This window comes from Danio aesculapii, chromosome 23 (assembly GCF_903798145.1).
Source record: "Danio aesculapii chromosome 23, fDanAes4.1, whole genome shotgun sequence".
NCBI lineage: Eukaryota > Metazoa > Chordata > Actinopteri > Cypriniformes > Danionidae > Danio > Danio aesculapii.
The window spans coordinates 35,773,003-35,787,829 of record NC_079457.1 but is presented as its reverse complement, the minus strand read 5'-3'; the positions used below and the strand labels follow the sequence as shown (position 1 = coordinate 35,787,829).

The 14,827-nt window shown below is 37.2% G+C and overlaps 1 protein-coding gene across 1 annotated transcript in view; it reads left to right on the top strand.

Annotated features, from left to right (window-relative positions):
• baz2a (bromodomain adjacent to zinc finger domain, 2A) overlaps nt 1-10,573 on the top strand; it is a 59,009-nt gene extending 48,436 nt beyond the window's left edge. Inside the window, 5 exon segments of the mRNA XM_056449806.1 lie at nt 3,066-3,212; nt 3,459-3,685; nt 5,324-5,399; nt 5,401-5,468; nt 7,965-10,573. Coding sequence (XP_056305781.1) covers nt 3,066-3,212; nt 3,459-3,685; nt 5,324-5,399; nt 5,401-5,468; nt 7,965-8,124 — 678 coding nt within the window. The 3' untranslated portion in view covers nt 8,125-10,573.
• Nucleotides 10,574-14,827: the final 4,254 nt, after the last annotated feature.

Sequence of the window (14,827 nt, the reverse complement as noted above, 5' to 3'; positions counted from 1 at the left end):
TGAATTGTATTGTTGCGTGACTAGGAGATATGTGTATTAATATCTATGAAATTATTATTAGTGTAGAGGTATAAAATGAATGAGTAATGTAATATAATATGGTATGCAATAATTATATAATAATCATGTACATATTTATATATACACACAATATATAAACACACAATAATGTGTTTTCATTTCATCCATTTACGCTCAGTGTTCATCCAATTATCATAAGATATGTTTCCAACCAAAGATATGAATTAAATTTACGCGCAAAACCGGATTTTCGCATAAAAGACGTGTGAATAAAGCAGCGTTTCCTTCCAACGAGTCAAAGAGAACAAAATCGTCCCTTCCTGATTAAAAAATGGAATTTATTGGGGTAGGTGAAGCTGCATCAATCTTTTCCTTATTTACTAAATGACCAGCGCCTCAGAAGACCGTATTCTGACGCGCAATGAACGCGCAATGGCCTTTAAAGGTGTCAGACACCGAGCACAGATGCTCTTGACAATTCTAGAGGTCATCAATAATATAATAACACTAATACTGAAACGTTTAAGGCGTTTTAGAATGACTAAAACAACAGTTTAGATGGTTTTTACAGTGTGCTCAGCCTGCTGGTTTGTACATTTACACTCATTTTTATCATCCCATGATCTAATGACAAAATCACTTGACCTTTTAATTGCACACACTGGAAATTGTTCAGTAAAAGTGTTTCCATCGTAGTTTATGCGCATCTTTTCTATTGAATAAAGTTTATCCTATTAAGTTATGCGCATATGTTTCTTATGTGCATTTTCAAAATGTATGTGCATCTTGGCATTTCCATCAACCGAGTTTTTATGTGCATATCCAAAATGGAATGTAGCTATGGAAACCACATGATAATGCGGTGTTTTACGGTTTTGCATATGATTATGATGGTAATTTTTTGACATTATGGAATACTGTAATATAAGGGAAATATATATATCTGAAATATATCCAAGTATAATTTTTACAGATATAGTTTTACTAAAGATAAATTTACATCATGGTCAAATTTGCTTCTTCCTCCAGTGCTATTTAATAAAGAAATGTATTCAACTCTTTTGTCAACATAAGTTTAATATATGTATAAATTTAAGTTATTTAGCAAGATTCTGGTATTCAGCTTATAGTCATTTACTGGCTAATTAGGTAAATTCTGCAAGAATAGTGGGTTTTGTAGCCAATCAGGGGGGAAAAATTCCTAAGGCCGCTGATAATGAATGCCTTAGCAGTTTTTGCATTACTTAAAATATATATTTCTGAGGGTGTTTCACACCTGTTTTGTTCCAAAACAGGGATGAAAATTGTTATAATGTTGCACTTTGTGCGGTTCGCTTTCACACGACAAAGTTTCTAAACGGACCAAAGGAGCTAAAACAAGTCATGTGCGAGTAAACTCTCCTCACATTGGTCAGTTTCACAGTTTATTTTCCAGAGTCCCTGCTCAGCTGTCATGCGTCCTTATTTTAATTTATGGCAATGAGCAACAAGACATAAGCGAAAAGCTGCGTTTTAATTTATATTTGGTGACTATGTCTGTGGGTGTAACCATTCAAAATTAGAGGTAAGACTCTCATACGTAGCCCTTGGCTAGAATTATACATTATAGGCTTTAAATTATAGAGAGAAATAACAGATAAACCAAGACTGCAGTTCAGTCAGTTTTCCTAACGGATAAACAGCTCTCGTTAATAGTTCAGCATGCTTTCACTTTCATATTTGACATGAAACGCGAATTTACCGGTAGGAATGACATTCCACCCTACTCATAATTCTCTCTTCATATAGCCATATATATGCCTATTACATATCCATAATACACTGTGATATAGCCAGGCTCGGATCGTTTTACTTTTCTCCCTACAATCAATCCGCTCCAGAGTTTGTTTTAATCGAGCCAAGACCACCTTATTCAGGCAATCTCAGGCCGTTTGATTTGGCGCGGACATGAACGCGATTTCTGGTTTCACATATGCCAAATGAACCGCGCTAACTGGGGAAATGAGGCGGGTTCCGAAACAAAAGTCTAGGTGTGAAAGCACTCTTAAGACTTTCTCTAGAAAAAAATATAATGAGAAATACTGCGAAGAATTTCCTTGCTCATCATTTGGGAGATATTTGAAAAAGTAATATAGTGATATATTAGGCTAGTGATATTTTCTTTAGCTGTATGTAGTTGCACTGCACAAGGTATACATGTCTGTTAAATTTAAGTTAAAAATGGGCATCGGGATGATTCCCTGGCATGCTGATGTTGCTTTAGATTTGTTGTATTTAAATCAGCTTTTTCCTCCCCATACGGTTTATGGTATTTTTGTCTTGTCGACATCAAACGTGAATCTTCTTTTTCTCTCAGCTGTTGCTATTTTATAATAGTTTAATCCAACAGACAGATGCCCTTATGGATGATGTAATCGCATCGCATGTCTCTTGTGGATCAGTTACTTTTCAAATGTGCGCGTGTGCGATTTAATTCTAATTGGATATTGGAATTGGTCAATCTCATTCTCATCTCGTTTTTATTACTCAACGAAAATGTCAGTAGATTTTATTATAGTTGTCATCATCGTTGCTTAATTCTTATTTGGTTTTCGTCAGCAGAAACTTGTTAGTCATGGATCTTTCGTCAACAAAATTAACACTGTTAGGTGTCTCAGAAGTTATTTGTCAGGGCTCTGGATTTTAATTTGACATCAGTGGCACCAAGTAGCTTCTAAAATTCTAGTACATGCCATGATCTGAATTTTTTGATGTGATTTATGTTTACAGCGGCTGTTTGACTTGAGATGCATTTGTAGATCACCGTAACTACAAGTATAGCACCTTACCACTATGGTAACATTTGCGTACTCTAAAAGAGATTTGATAACAAGTAAAGCTATCTTAGTAGTTTTCAGTCATATAAGAGCAGGCGTGCTATAAAGACAAAATACATGCCGAAATCAATCATTTGATTATTGGCTGAATGCTAAACATTCACGCATGGTGTTCACTAACCGTTAATGTTGTAAAGTGTGTAAAAACTATGTATTGTGTGTCTGCAGACGTGTCAGGTGTGTCGTAAGGGTGATGATGACGAGTATCTGCTGTTGTGTGACGGCTGTGATCGTGGATGTCACATGTTCTGCCTGAGGCCGAAGGTCCTGCAGGTGCCAGAAGGCGATTGGTTCTGTCCCAACTGTGTTGCAAAGGTAACGTTGATAAACTTTTTTTGTTTTGTTTAATGAAAAACATCAGGGTTTTTTTTTTTAGCCTGTTTATGTGAAGTCTTAAAATAGTTTATATTTGATTGAATTTTCTATTGCATAATGTCTATTTTTTTCCAAATGTAGATTCTTATTGTTATTTACGGTCAGGAGTGTTTGTGTAATCATTTCACTGTGTATGACTCTGTATGTCACTAATAAAATTTGAAGTAACAAACTGGATGTTTTCAGAAAACGGGCGAATCTCCGAGATCTCAGCGCTCGTCGCGTCAGAGGTCGAAGGTGCGCAAGCGGCGTCTGGGAGAGGACAGTTCGGATGAGGATGAAGGCTTCAGACAGCGCATGACCACCCGACAGAAGGAGACCCCAGCACCTTCCAGCAGCAGCAGCACCAGCATCTCTCCCTCTAAACGCAGGCGAATGACCACACGAAACCAGCCTGACCTCACATACTGCGAGTGAGTCCTCAGCTGCAGACACACGCCACAATCAGATCACGAAGATGCTTTTTTTCAATTTCTGATTTAAATCTACCAATAAAACCAATAGAATTGTTTGTGCTGATAGCTGGTTTTTAAGTAACTTGTGGTCAATTTCTTGTGTTGTTTATATTATAGCAGTAATTTACGGCAGTTCAGACACAGACCAACCCGTTAACTGACTTTTCTAATCACTTAGCAAATGGAGATTGACTAGTAGAAGTGATTAGTAGGCGTTTTATGAAAATCTAACAGAATAACTTCTAATGGTAGTCCAAGTTTATGTTAGGAAAAAAATATTAAATCAAACCCCAAGATACTTGAACTCCTCCACCTGGAGGTTGGAGGAAAGTCCTTAAGTATCTTGGGGTTTTGTTCACAAGTGAGGAAAGGATGGAGCGTAAGATTGACAGGCGGATCGGTGCAGCGGCAGCAGTGATGCATTCAGTGTACCGGCCCTTTGTGGTAAAGGAGCTGAGGTGAAAAGCAAAGCTCTCGATTTATCGGTCAATCTACGTTCCTACTCTCACCCGTGATCATGAGCTTTGGGTCATGACCGAAAGGACAAGATCTTGGATACAAGCGGCTGTTTCCTTCGCAGGGGGGCAGGGCACACCCTTATAGACAGGGTGAGGAGCTCTGTCACCCTAGAGGAGCTCAGAGTAGAGCCGCTGCTCCTCCTTATCGAGAGAAGTCAGCTGAGGTGGCTCAGGCATCCATTTCGTATGCCTCCTGGACGCCTACCTAGGGAGGTGTTCAAGGCATGTCACACCAGGAGGAGGCCTTGGGGAAGACCGAGGACACGCTGGAGGGACTATGTCTCCTTGCTGGCCTGGGAATGCCTCGGGATCCCCCTGGAGGAGCTGGAGGAAGTGTCTGGAGAGAACCCCAGACTTCCTTCTCCCCAGAGATTGCTGCCCCCATGACCTGCCCCCGGAAATGCAGAAGACAATGAATGAATGAATGACAAAGAGAGAAATATTTTGTAAACTTTTTACAAATAGGAAAAATCTGGAGAAACAAAAAAAAACACAATTTAGTGATATTTTGTAGTTTGTACTTTTCTTGCAATATTTTGCTTAATTTAAATGTATTATCTTTATAAGATGTTTAGTGACTAAAATATTATTTTAATATATCTGTTTAATAAATCTGTTTTGCTCAAATGCACCGAAAAAATAAATGACCTATATCCACTGAGAAATGGATAAATCATATCTGATCTAAATATATATAATCATTTTTAAAATGGGGTGTACTCATTTATGCTAAGCACTGTAAGTAAATAAATAAATATTTCCTATTATCAATTAGCGTTACTTCAACAGTTAATTAAACAATTATTTTTGAATTGATTATTAGACTTTTAGTAATTAAACATTTTCTATTATATGTGTTTATTAATGAATACATTTTATAATTAAAGTTTTTATGTGGCTTATTTATTTCAATGGTCATTCCTTGTCATTCAAACTAATTTCATTGTTAAAATATTCCATAAAAATAATCTAAAGAATGAAACCTCTGTTGTCATGCTTTGAAGGTTCATCTGTTCTGAGTAAATGAATTGACTGTGGCTGATGTGGACTAATCAGTGTGCTGTTTGATGTGCTTTAGGATCATTCTGATGGAAATGGAGGCTCATTCGGACGCCTGGCCTTTCCTGGAGCCGGTCAACCCTCGCATGGTGCCAGGGATACAGACGCATCATTAAAAACCCCATGGACTTCCTCACTATGAGGGAAAGACTTCTGCAGGGAGGGTAAGTTGCTTCTCACTCATGAAATGTGACATTTACTGTGCTGGAAAAAAAATATTAGAAAATAAATGATCAAACAAAGTTTAAGTAATGGACATAGATGCAAACTGTACCGAAACGTACTGCTCAGTGGATATAGCCATAAAAAAGATCATCTCACGCTACTATTTCAGCCTTTCAGAACAATGGGTGTGCTTCGATAAATCAATTTATCAATGGTTCACGTTTACGAATTCAGACACTGGAGTGAGTGTCACAAGAACGTCCTCATTGTACATCATCAAAACTGGAGTTTATGAAACAATAGCAGAACTTCTGCATTTCATCGATTTATTTTACTAAAGGGTTTTGTGCACTGAAGTCTGAAAGTTTTGACTTTTTCATGTGGTTTTTTTTTTGCATTCATATCCAAAAAATTTGTCACGTACACAAACCTTGGACACTGAGTCTTATGCGAATTAATCAATTCAAGCAGTGATACTTCTCTTCAAAGTAGAAAAAGAAATAAGAATGTGCTACATATCGTGTTCATCCAATACTGCACAGAGAGGAAGGAGAGTTCTCCTAAACAAAGAGCTGCGCTGGATTATCCCCAAATGCAAAGTTCATTTCAGGAAATCAGTAGAATTTTACATTGCTTGTGATACTTAACACGTTTGTGTACGTAAACAAATCCTGAACAGAGACTGGCAGTACCAAAGATATTATAATAGATGGTGGCTTGATTGACATTGGAGCAATGGACCAAAGCGGACCATGAGGCGTCTAGCTTTCTATTAAAATGTCTATGGCAGAGCTATTCAATTAGTTTGTCATGGGGCCAGTTCATGAAAAGCATCCCAAATGAGGGGCTGGAGAGATATGACTTTCAATATGAGTGATGACACGACATCCTTAAGACACCCACGTTGTATGTTTCCACATTAAATCGTTAATATGTTGTATTTTGAAACTACATAACATCACTGCATTGTACAATTTATTAAATTTTTTTTAACAAACATTCAAGAGTATTTCAAGAGTATAACAAAAGCAGTGCATCGCTCAAGTAGGCTTCTTCTACATTCAGACACATTCATATGTTATGTTTTGAACTGAATAACAATTATGGATGAAACATATGATTGTATGATTATATAGTCTATAGAGTAATCATGGTTTCACGATTATCACGTCTAATGTAAATTTAAGCTTTATATTAGCCAAGTATTTAAATGAACTGTTATCTGCGTTCATACATACATAATCATTTTAATCATTTGTAATAATTCGTCTAACATTTCTTTTATTTAAATTGCACTGAAAACCACGCACAACTCTCATCGCTACGCCATGAGATGTTTTCTGCTCGGTGCGTCTGGAAGGCACAAGCGCATCGGTCTGCTTGTGTGTGCATATTGACATATATTCTTACATTGGAAATAACGAACTTGGGTGCGGAAAAGACGTGATATGTGAACGGCCCGCTGCTATTTGAGGAGCCTTTACGATTAAGTATTCAAATGTTTTTAGCTGCTTGTGCTACTCGCTTAATGTCAGGTGATTCACGCTCTGCGCAGCCTTCAACTGCAGCTTGTGCAGTATTGAACAGACGCACGTCACTTCATAACTCTAGCTGCCGTTTTTCGACTGAACTAAATTTATTTTTGATGTCTTGGTCACATTATTTGGAGGACCGGAACAAATTGTCTTTTTGGCCAAGTTCGGCTCACGGGTCGCCAGTTGAACAGCCCTGGTCTATGGGCACACACTAAATGGCAGCCGTGGAGAGGTGCACCAGTCACTGAATTGGTTCTTAACTGTCCGCCACAATCTGTCTTTATTTTATGCACTGTGTTTGTCATAAAGTTATCTGTAGCTCAAATAACGGCAATCTGTATTTAGCGTTACCCTTGTACGGTGACTTTTTCGGATGCGAATAATGGAAAGAATAGAACCCAGTTTGAATTTATGACGGACTAAAGTTTCGGAGGCAGCATGTGTCAATACGTTTGACACAACGTGCGGTTGAATTTATTTTTTAACGTGCAAAAATTACGGATGAAATTTTTAGGGTTAGCGTGCAATAACCTTTAATTTTAAAAGTACATTATAGCTAAATAACCAAAAAATGACGAAATCAAAGTTTCAAATGACAAAAACATTTCAACCATTAAACAATTCAAAATGTTTGCTAGGTTTTTCTAACCTATCTAGCTATGTCCTTTTATGTTAAAATAAATAAATAATTTTGTAGAAAAACTTGATTCGTGATTTGTATTTAACTTCGTATATAACTTCCGTTAAGGGTACAATGTGCGTATTGGTGCAAACGATTTAGTGCGCTAGGAGAATTTTATGGTTTGAGACTGCATTTAAAATGGCTGACAACCTGATCAGTGCACTGACTATTTAACAAGGCTGTTTCAGCCAAAATGTTTACAGTTAGCATCAGTATGAACGTTAGCTAGTACTCGTTAACTCGATGAAAGGGTTAATTCACCTATCTGTGTGTCTCAGGTACTGCAGCTGCGAGGAGTTTGCGGCCGATGCTCAGCTGGTCTTCAACAACTGCGAGCTCTTCAACGAAGACACGTCTGAGGTGGGCCAGGCCGGACACGCCATGCGACGCTTCTTCGAGAGCCGCTGGGCGGAGTTTTACGACAACAAAGACAAATAGAAACGCTGCCCCCTGCTGTATGGGGGGAACCATTGGAAAGCCACGCCCCCTCGATGCTCATTACTACTAAAACAAACTCTTTGTGGAGAGCCTCTGTATGCATACACCTGTAGATATATGTATAGATTTGTTCTGTTCATTTTACAAGTATCTGTTTCGGTTGTTTCTTTATCACCTGGTATTACGGCGTACAAACTTCTGCTCTATAATTCAGTTCATCCGTCGCTCCTTTGGGGTACTTCTTCAGGACTTGATTGGGTCACACTTGATGTCACGTGTCGCGGACACACTACTCTTTCAGGACGTTTCAAGCATTTTACTCAAAGCCTTCTGCTCCGTAATGTATAGGTCACGGACCGCCTGTGTCCCCCTTGATTTGAAAATGTAACGTAATTGTGCTTTTGAGACTAGAAGCAATTTCCTCAGTATATTTTTTATTATATGCTATATATACACACACTTAAAGACAGAAAAAAATAGATGGGATTATTTAATAGCAATAGACTGTAGTGAAACTGTACAGACCCCGTCGTAGAGAGATGTATAGGTGACTCATGAAATGGCCAGTAAACATTCTATATCACGAGTAACTCATCACGTCTTTTGCTTGTAGAATATTGGTCTCATCTACTGTAGGATTGCCATCGTTTACTAGGCTTTTCTTTTCCGTCATCTTCCCGAAAACCCAGAAAATCAGTGTTTGTTCATGATGAAATCTGTGGAAGCTGGTTCTGACATTGGAGAGAACAAGTTTAGAAGGTAATTGAACCGTTTTAGCACACGTGTGTTTCTGATAACTGAGATGTTGTGAGATTTCGCATTTGAATCTATTTTCTTTTATTTAATTGTCTTTGAGGAGTTCAGAGGCAAAAGCCTCTAAATGCCATCATAAATGTTATTTTAAAGGGAGCTTTTTTCTTATTTTTTCTGGTTCAGATTTTTCACTTTAGCTGATGTAAATGTTATTTTTATTAAATCTAAAGTAAAATAACTGCATAAAAACAGAGAAAAAAATGCTAATTTCACTAGAACATTTCAGATGGCATTTAGGGGGTTTATGCGTCTGAACTCTTCATTTGTAATAGCAATTTATTTTGTGGTTGTGAATGTTTGATTTCTGGATTTTCTTACTATCATGAATAACAATTTTAATGTACTTGAGTTAATATTGCACAATTTTGACTGAAAAGTTAACTATTGCTTGCAATTTAAACAATTTTTTGCAATTGCAATTTTATAGACTCGTCCATTTGACTTCATTGCAAGATTTGTGACTATTTCAGAGTTTCCAGTTGACTTTTGAATTGAGATTTTCTTGCACCGTTTTTAAATCTTTTTTTATTTTTTTTAGTATTTATTTATTTTTTATCTGAATTGTGATTAGTTCTTGCGGTTCAGTTTATAGGCTTCTGAAATCCTTTTGAGATGCTTAAATGTGTAAGTTTAACTTTCCAGTTCCTGAAAATAAATGTCTGAATCATACAAGGGTACAATTCCGAGAGTAAAAACCACTTGATCATTCGCAATTACCTTGTAAATGTTTTTCTTTTCCAAATCCGAATCGATTCCACAGAAATCTGACGTAACGCCAACAACAGGATTGTTTTAACTTTCGCAACAAAAGGCCGGTTTTAACCTTCTCGTTTTTAAGCTCTGCTAGCTTAGATGGCCGTCTTCAAAGCTTTCGCTTGGTGTATGACTGTTGTTTGTGGGGGAAACTAAACTTTAGACTGTATTGATATTAAAATTCAAAGGGTATATTTGTTTTATGGCGGTGTAGGTTCGTTTAGCAACACTTTCACTGAAACAATATCTTCGCTGTCTCTTCAGTACGATTAATCGGGTTCACTCTTGATTTTCATGACATGGCTTTCTGAAACCCTTACATCCTCAAATGTTTGTGTGTGTTTTAATGAATAGTTTGTGTTTGAAGCTGGACCAACTCCCTCAAAAAGGACTTTATTTTTACACTTGTACGCTTCGTCTAAAAAAAATGCCTTTCATCATTACTAGTTTAACAGAGAAATCTGAACATTTAATATCATCGTTCCCCTTTACATGTTCGCAGTTGTTTTTCCATCAACCGCAGGATCCTATAGCACTGAGTAGAGGAGCACACATTCATTCACATTCATGTTTCCGTACACAGTAAGAAGTGTCATTCACTCTGTTCCTCGTCATTCTAAAGGGACATATTTGCTTTATTTTTTTGTTCAGAAAGAAAACCTGAAGACAGTACTAGAACATTCAACCAAATGTGGTGTTTAGTGAATTTTTAATAATGTACAGTTTTTGTGACTTTAAATTTGTTCCTTTCTATATTTTTAGGACCAATATATCGTTTTTAAGAGGCGACATTAAATGACCATGTTGTTTCAAGGTAATGTAACACACGTGCATCTGTAGAATGTACTGTAAGCAGAAATAAAACCACATCTAGTAGACGAAACCTGGCCTCTTTAATGATCATCCACTGTTTCGTGTGTGTTAATATCATACCAGCATGAGTACTACACATCAGCACTGCTACAGATGTTCAATGAGTGATGGGGGGAGGGGAAAAGAAGCCTTGGGATCAATTCAATAAAAATAACCTAAAAAAAGCCTAAAAGTTTTCTGTTTTGATTTATTAGAGCTTTTTGAGATGCTACTCTTGTGTTGACGACAGATTTATAAAGCATTGCCAATAATAACATGGGAAGATGTTTGCCACTTGTTAAAGAGAATGTTACATGCAATCTTAAAACCAAAACAACCAAACTAAATGTAGGGGGCTGTTTCATGAAACAGGTTAAGCGTGGATTAAAGTAAAAAAAAATCAACTTCAATAAACCGAACTAAACGTCCACGCTTAAATTAGTTTCATAACAGTAAATTGGGGATAATTTGATCCAACTAAGTTCAGTTTAAATAATCTAGATAACTGCTCGTGCACGTTACTGTCGTGAAACCTTTAAGGTCAAGCATTGATGCAACTGAGAACTGAAAGCTCTGAAATGAGACAGCGAGTGAGTCACGTTTGTTTTTAGAGTTCAAAACATATACAGTAATAATTTAAACATAATAATCAAAAACCATGGCTTGCAACAAAGAGAGAGAGAAGGCTGACAGGAAATTCATCTCAATTAAAAAATAGACCGTTTTCTAGACCTTATTAACGTTAAATTAACCTTATAAACGTTAAATATTTGTCGCAATACACTGAAATTGTTCTTGACTGCGCGCTGTGTGTGTGTGTGTGTGAGAGAGAGAGAGAGAGAGAGAGCTAGAAAGAATACACACTTTCTGCCGGTTGCTTACGAGGAAACAGTAACATACAAAATGTGCTTAACGTAAAATTAAACGTAAGTTTAAAATAATGGCAACAAAGAGCCGTGCACGCACAAGCGGTGGGATATTTAATTTGCTATCGAAACCGCTGCAGAATGCTGCTTTCTCTTTGACACTTGTGTTTCTTGCTCCCTGTGGGAAAATATGTTTATATTAAAGTGAGGCTACTGCTCAGCCTGGATCCATCTCCTGATTATTCCACTCAGGGTTTGATACTTTAAGGTTATTCTTTAAGAAATGTAGCCATCTACTTTATATTAGTCAGTCCTTTCTTAATATATTTTATTAAATTTTGTAATTAATATAGCGAAGTACAACCCCTCACAGATCAACATTTTAAAAGAATATTTTCTACAGAATGCTTTATAATGTTTGTGCATATACATTAGATTATTCACTACCAAAGCACAATTTGGAACTAATTTAACAAAATATAATGATCACAGTCCAAAAATTATTACACCCAAATTAATAAGTTGGGGGGAAATATTAAAGGGCACCTAGGTTAGCCTTTTTTTCAGATTTAATATAAGTGTTTTGCGTCTCCAGAATGTGTCTGTAAAGTTTCAGCTCAAAACACCCATCAGATTTTTCATTATACCTTTTGCAAGATTCTATTTTATACATTTTTGCACTAGGAGGCTGTTATGTCATACTGCGCCTTTAAGGCTAGTCCTCCCCACCCAGTTTCTACGTGCCTAAATCTCCTCCCTCGGCTCTACAGACAACAGACAGACTTAAAGGAAAAAGATCTCACGTAGCGTTTGTGAGAAATACTACAGTAAGAACTTTACCAATGAGTATTTGTTGTGTAGTTGCATCGATTAGTCACACACAATGTCATTACAAAGTTCGCGCGCGCTCACACACACACACACACACACACACACACACACACACACACACACACACACACACACACAGAGAGAGAGAGAGACAGACAGAGCGCGCGTTAAGCTTTGCACTCTTTTTGCACGCAAATGTGACAGGATACAGGTTAATCTCCACTGCTGTATGGATATCTGTTATGTTAATGTACAAAATAAACCTGATTTAACGTCCACAAACCGAGATTGAAGCGCCTTTTATAATTGTTCTGACACGCAGCTCTGTTGATGAAGTGAAGCTGAAGTAAATCGCTGTAATTCATTACACACACGCTCTGTTTTAAAACATTTTAAACATGTGAAACTCACTCTTGATCACATTTGATGATGATTGATGATCCTAGCGAACTGAACAGATCTTTTATTCCCGGTTGCTTTGTGCACGTCTGGTCTTGTTGAAATGATTATACACATGACTACCGGGACATGGTAATGCGCGCAGCTGACAATCAATTCGGTGGCCGGGGGGGCAGTACTTCTACGTAAAGTTGCGGTCGGTCTGAAAACCGCTCCAATTGGTCCACCATTTTTATGTTGTTAAATTAAAAAAAACGGACTGTGTGTGTTTATTTCACCCCAATATGATGGTCTATACATTACATCTACACACATGTCTGTCCAAACAGCTTTAAAAGTAAATTTTTCACCATAACTGCCGTTTAAATAACATTTTAATAAACAGGAGAAAATCAACATAACCATTAAAATGTATACAATTTTAGTTGAAATGTTGTAGTTTGTATTTGTTTCATTTAGAATATCTTGTTTGAATTTAAATGTATTCTCGTTCTATTCTTAAGGATGTTTGGTGCATATTTACTATTAAGTGACTAAAGTTTTAATCATTATTAGGAGGTTAAGTGAATTAAAATGGCATCAAATAACAGCAGGTGAATGTTAACGTTACTTTCATTAAGCTTGAACTTAAGAGTTAACCTGCCCAGGACCAGGCTAGTTTCCCAGCATAAGTTGCCAAAGTAACTGAGCTAGAACTATCGTAAATTTGATTTATGAAACCGAATCCGTCGTTAATAAACCTGACTTACCAAAATAAGCCTGACTTTTTCTCTAAGCTTGCTTTATGGAACAGGCCCCAGGTGTGAAAACACCTTTATATAATGTAGTGTGGTCGATTCTTAATCCTTTTAAAATGCATTCTTACATTTACATGTAGTCAATTATCAAATACTTTTTTCTGAAGTGACATACAATTTGGGGAGGCATTCAGTGATTCAACAAGAAGAGGTAACATACAAGAATATGACTGCAAATCAATGGCAAAAATAATCGAGTGCAGCGGTGATGTTAACCTGCAAAGGAAAAGCGAACTGCGAGCAGATCTCTAAATCTGTTGGTTACTCTCCTTTTCTGGAAGAAGCTGGGATTGAGGCATGGTCTCGCTCGCGAGAGCGTGCACAAAGATGATGATGATGATGATGATGATGATGATGTTGATGTGGATTTGGATGTGCATGTGCGTGTGCGCGAGGGTTCACGGCAAGCTCAAGAACGCCTGTTTTTTCGCAGTGGATCAGTTCTGCGTGTTTCCTTGCATGTAGGCCTGCAATCTGCTCGCGGTTCGCTTTTCCTTGCAGGTTAACATCACCACTGCACTTGATTATTTTTGGCATTGATTTGCAGTCATATTCTTGTATGTGGTACCTCTTCTTGTTGAATCACTGAATGCCTCCCCAAATTGTATGTCACTTCAGACATGAAGTGCTGATTATACAAAGGAACTGTTGGTGCTCAGAGAGTTAAGTGCTAGAGTAAGGAGGGGGAAATGTTTTATTTTTATAGTGATTCTACAGATGGTTTGTCAATCTCACATTATCCCAATGTATTTTATACTCATCCTGTATTTCCTGTTTCTCATTTCATTTCATTTAACATTCATTACTTTGTAAGCTTTATAGGGCACCTAGGTTACCCCTTTTTCCAGATTTAATTGAAGTCTTTTGTGTCCCCAGAATGTGTCTGTAAATTTTCAGCTCAAAACACACATCAGATTATTTATTATAGTTTTCACTAGTTTGTATTTTATAGCTCTAAACAGCTTCTTGCCTTTAGGCTAGTCTTTCACGCCCACCATTTCCATGTGCCAGTCAGCGTGTCTCCGCCCTCAGCTGCCTCAGACAACAGAGAGACATGATGGAAGCAGATCTCATGTAACGTTTGTGAGAAATACTACAGTAAGAACTTGACCAATTCGTATTTGATGCTTTGCAATGTTTTTGCACGCAAATGTGGCAAGATACAGGTTAATTTCTACTGCTGTATGGATATCTGTTATGTTAATGTACAAAATAAACCTGGTTTAGCATCCACAAACCGGGATTGAAGCGTCTTCTTTTATAATTGTTCTGACACGTGGCTGTGCTGATGAAGTAAAGCTGAAGTAAATCGCTGTAATTCATTACACACATGCACTGTTTTAAAACATTTTAAACATGTGAAACTCACTCTTGATCACATTTGATGATGAT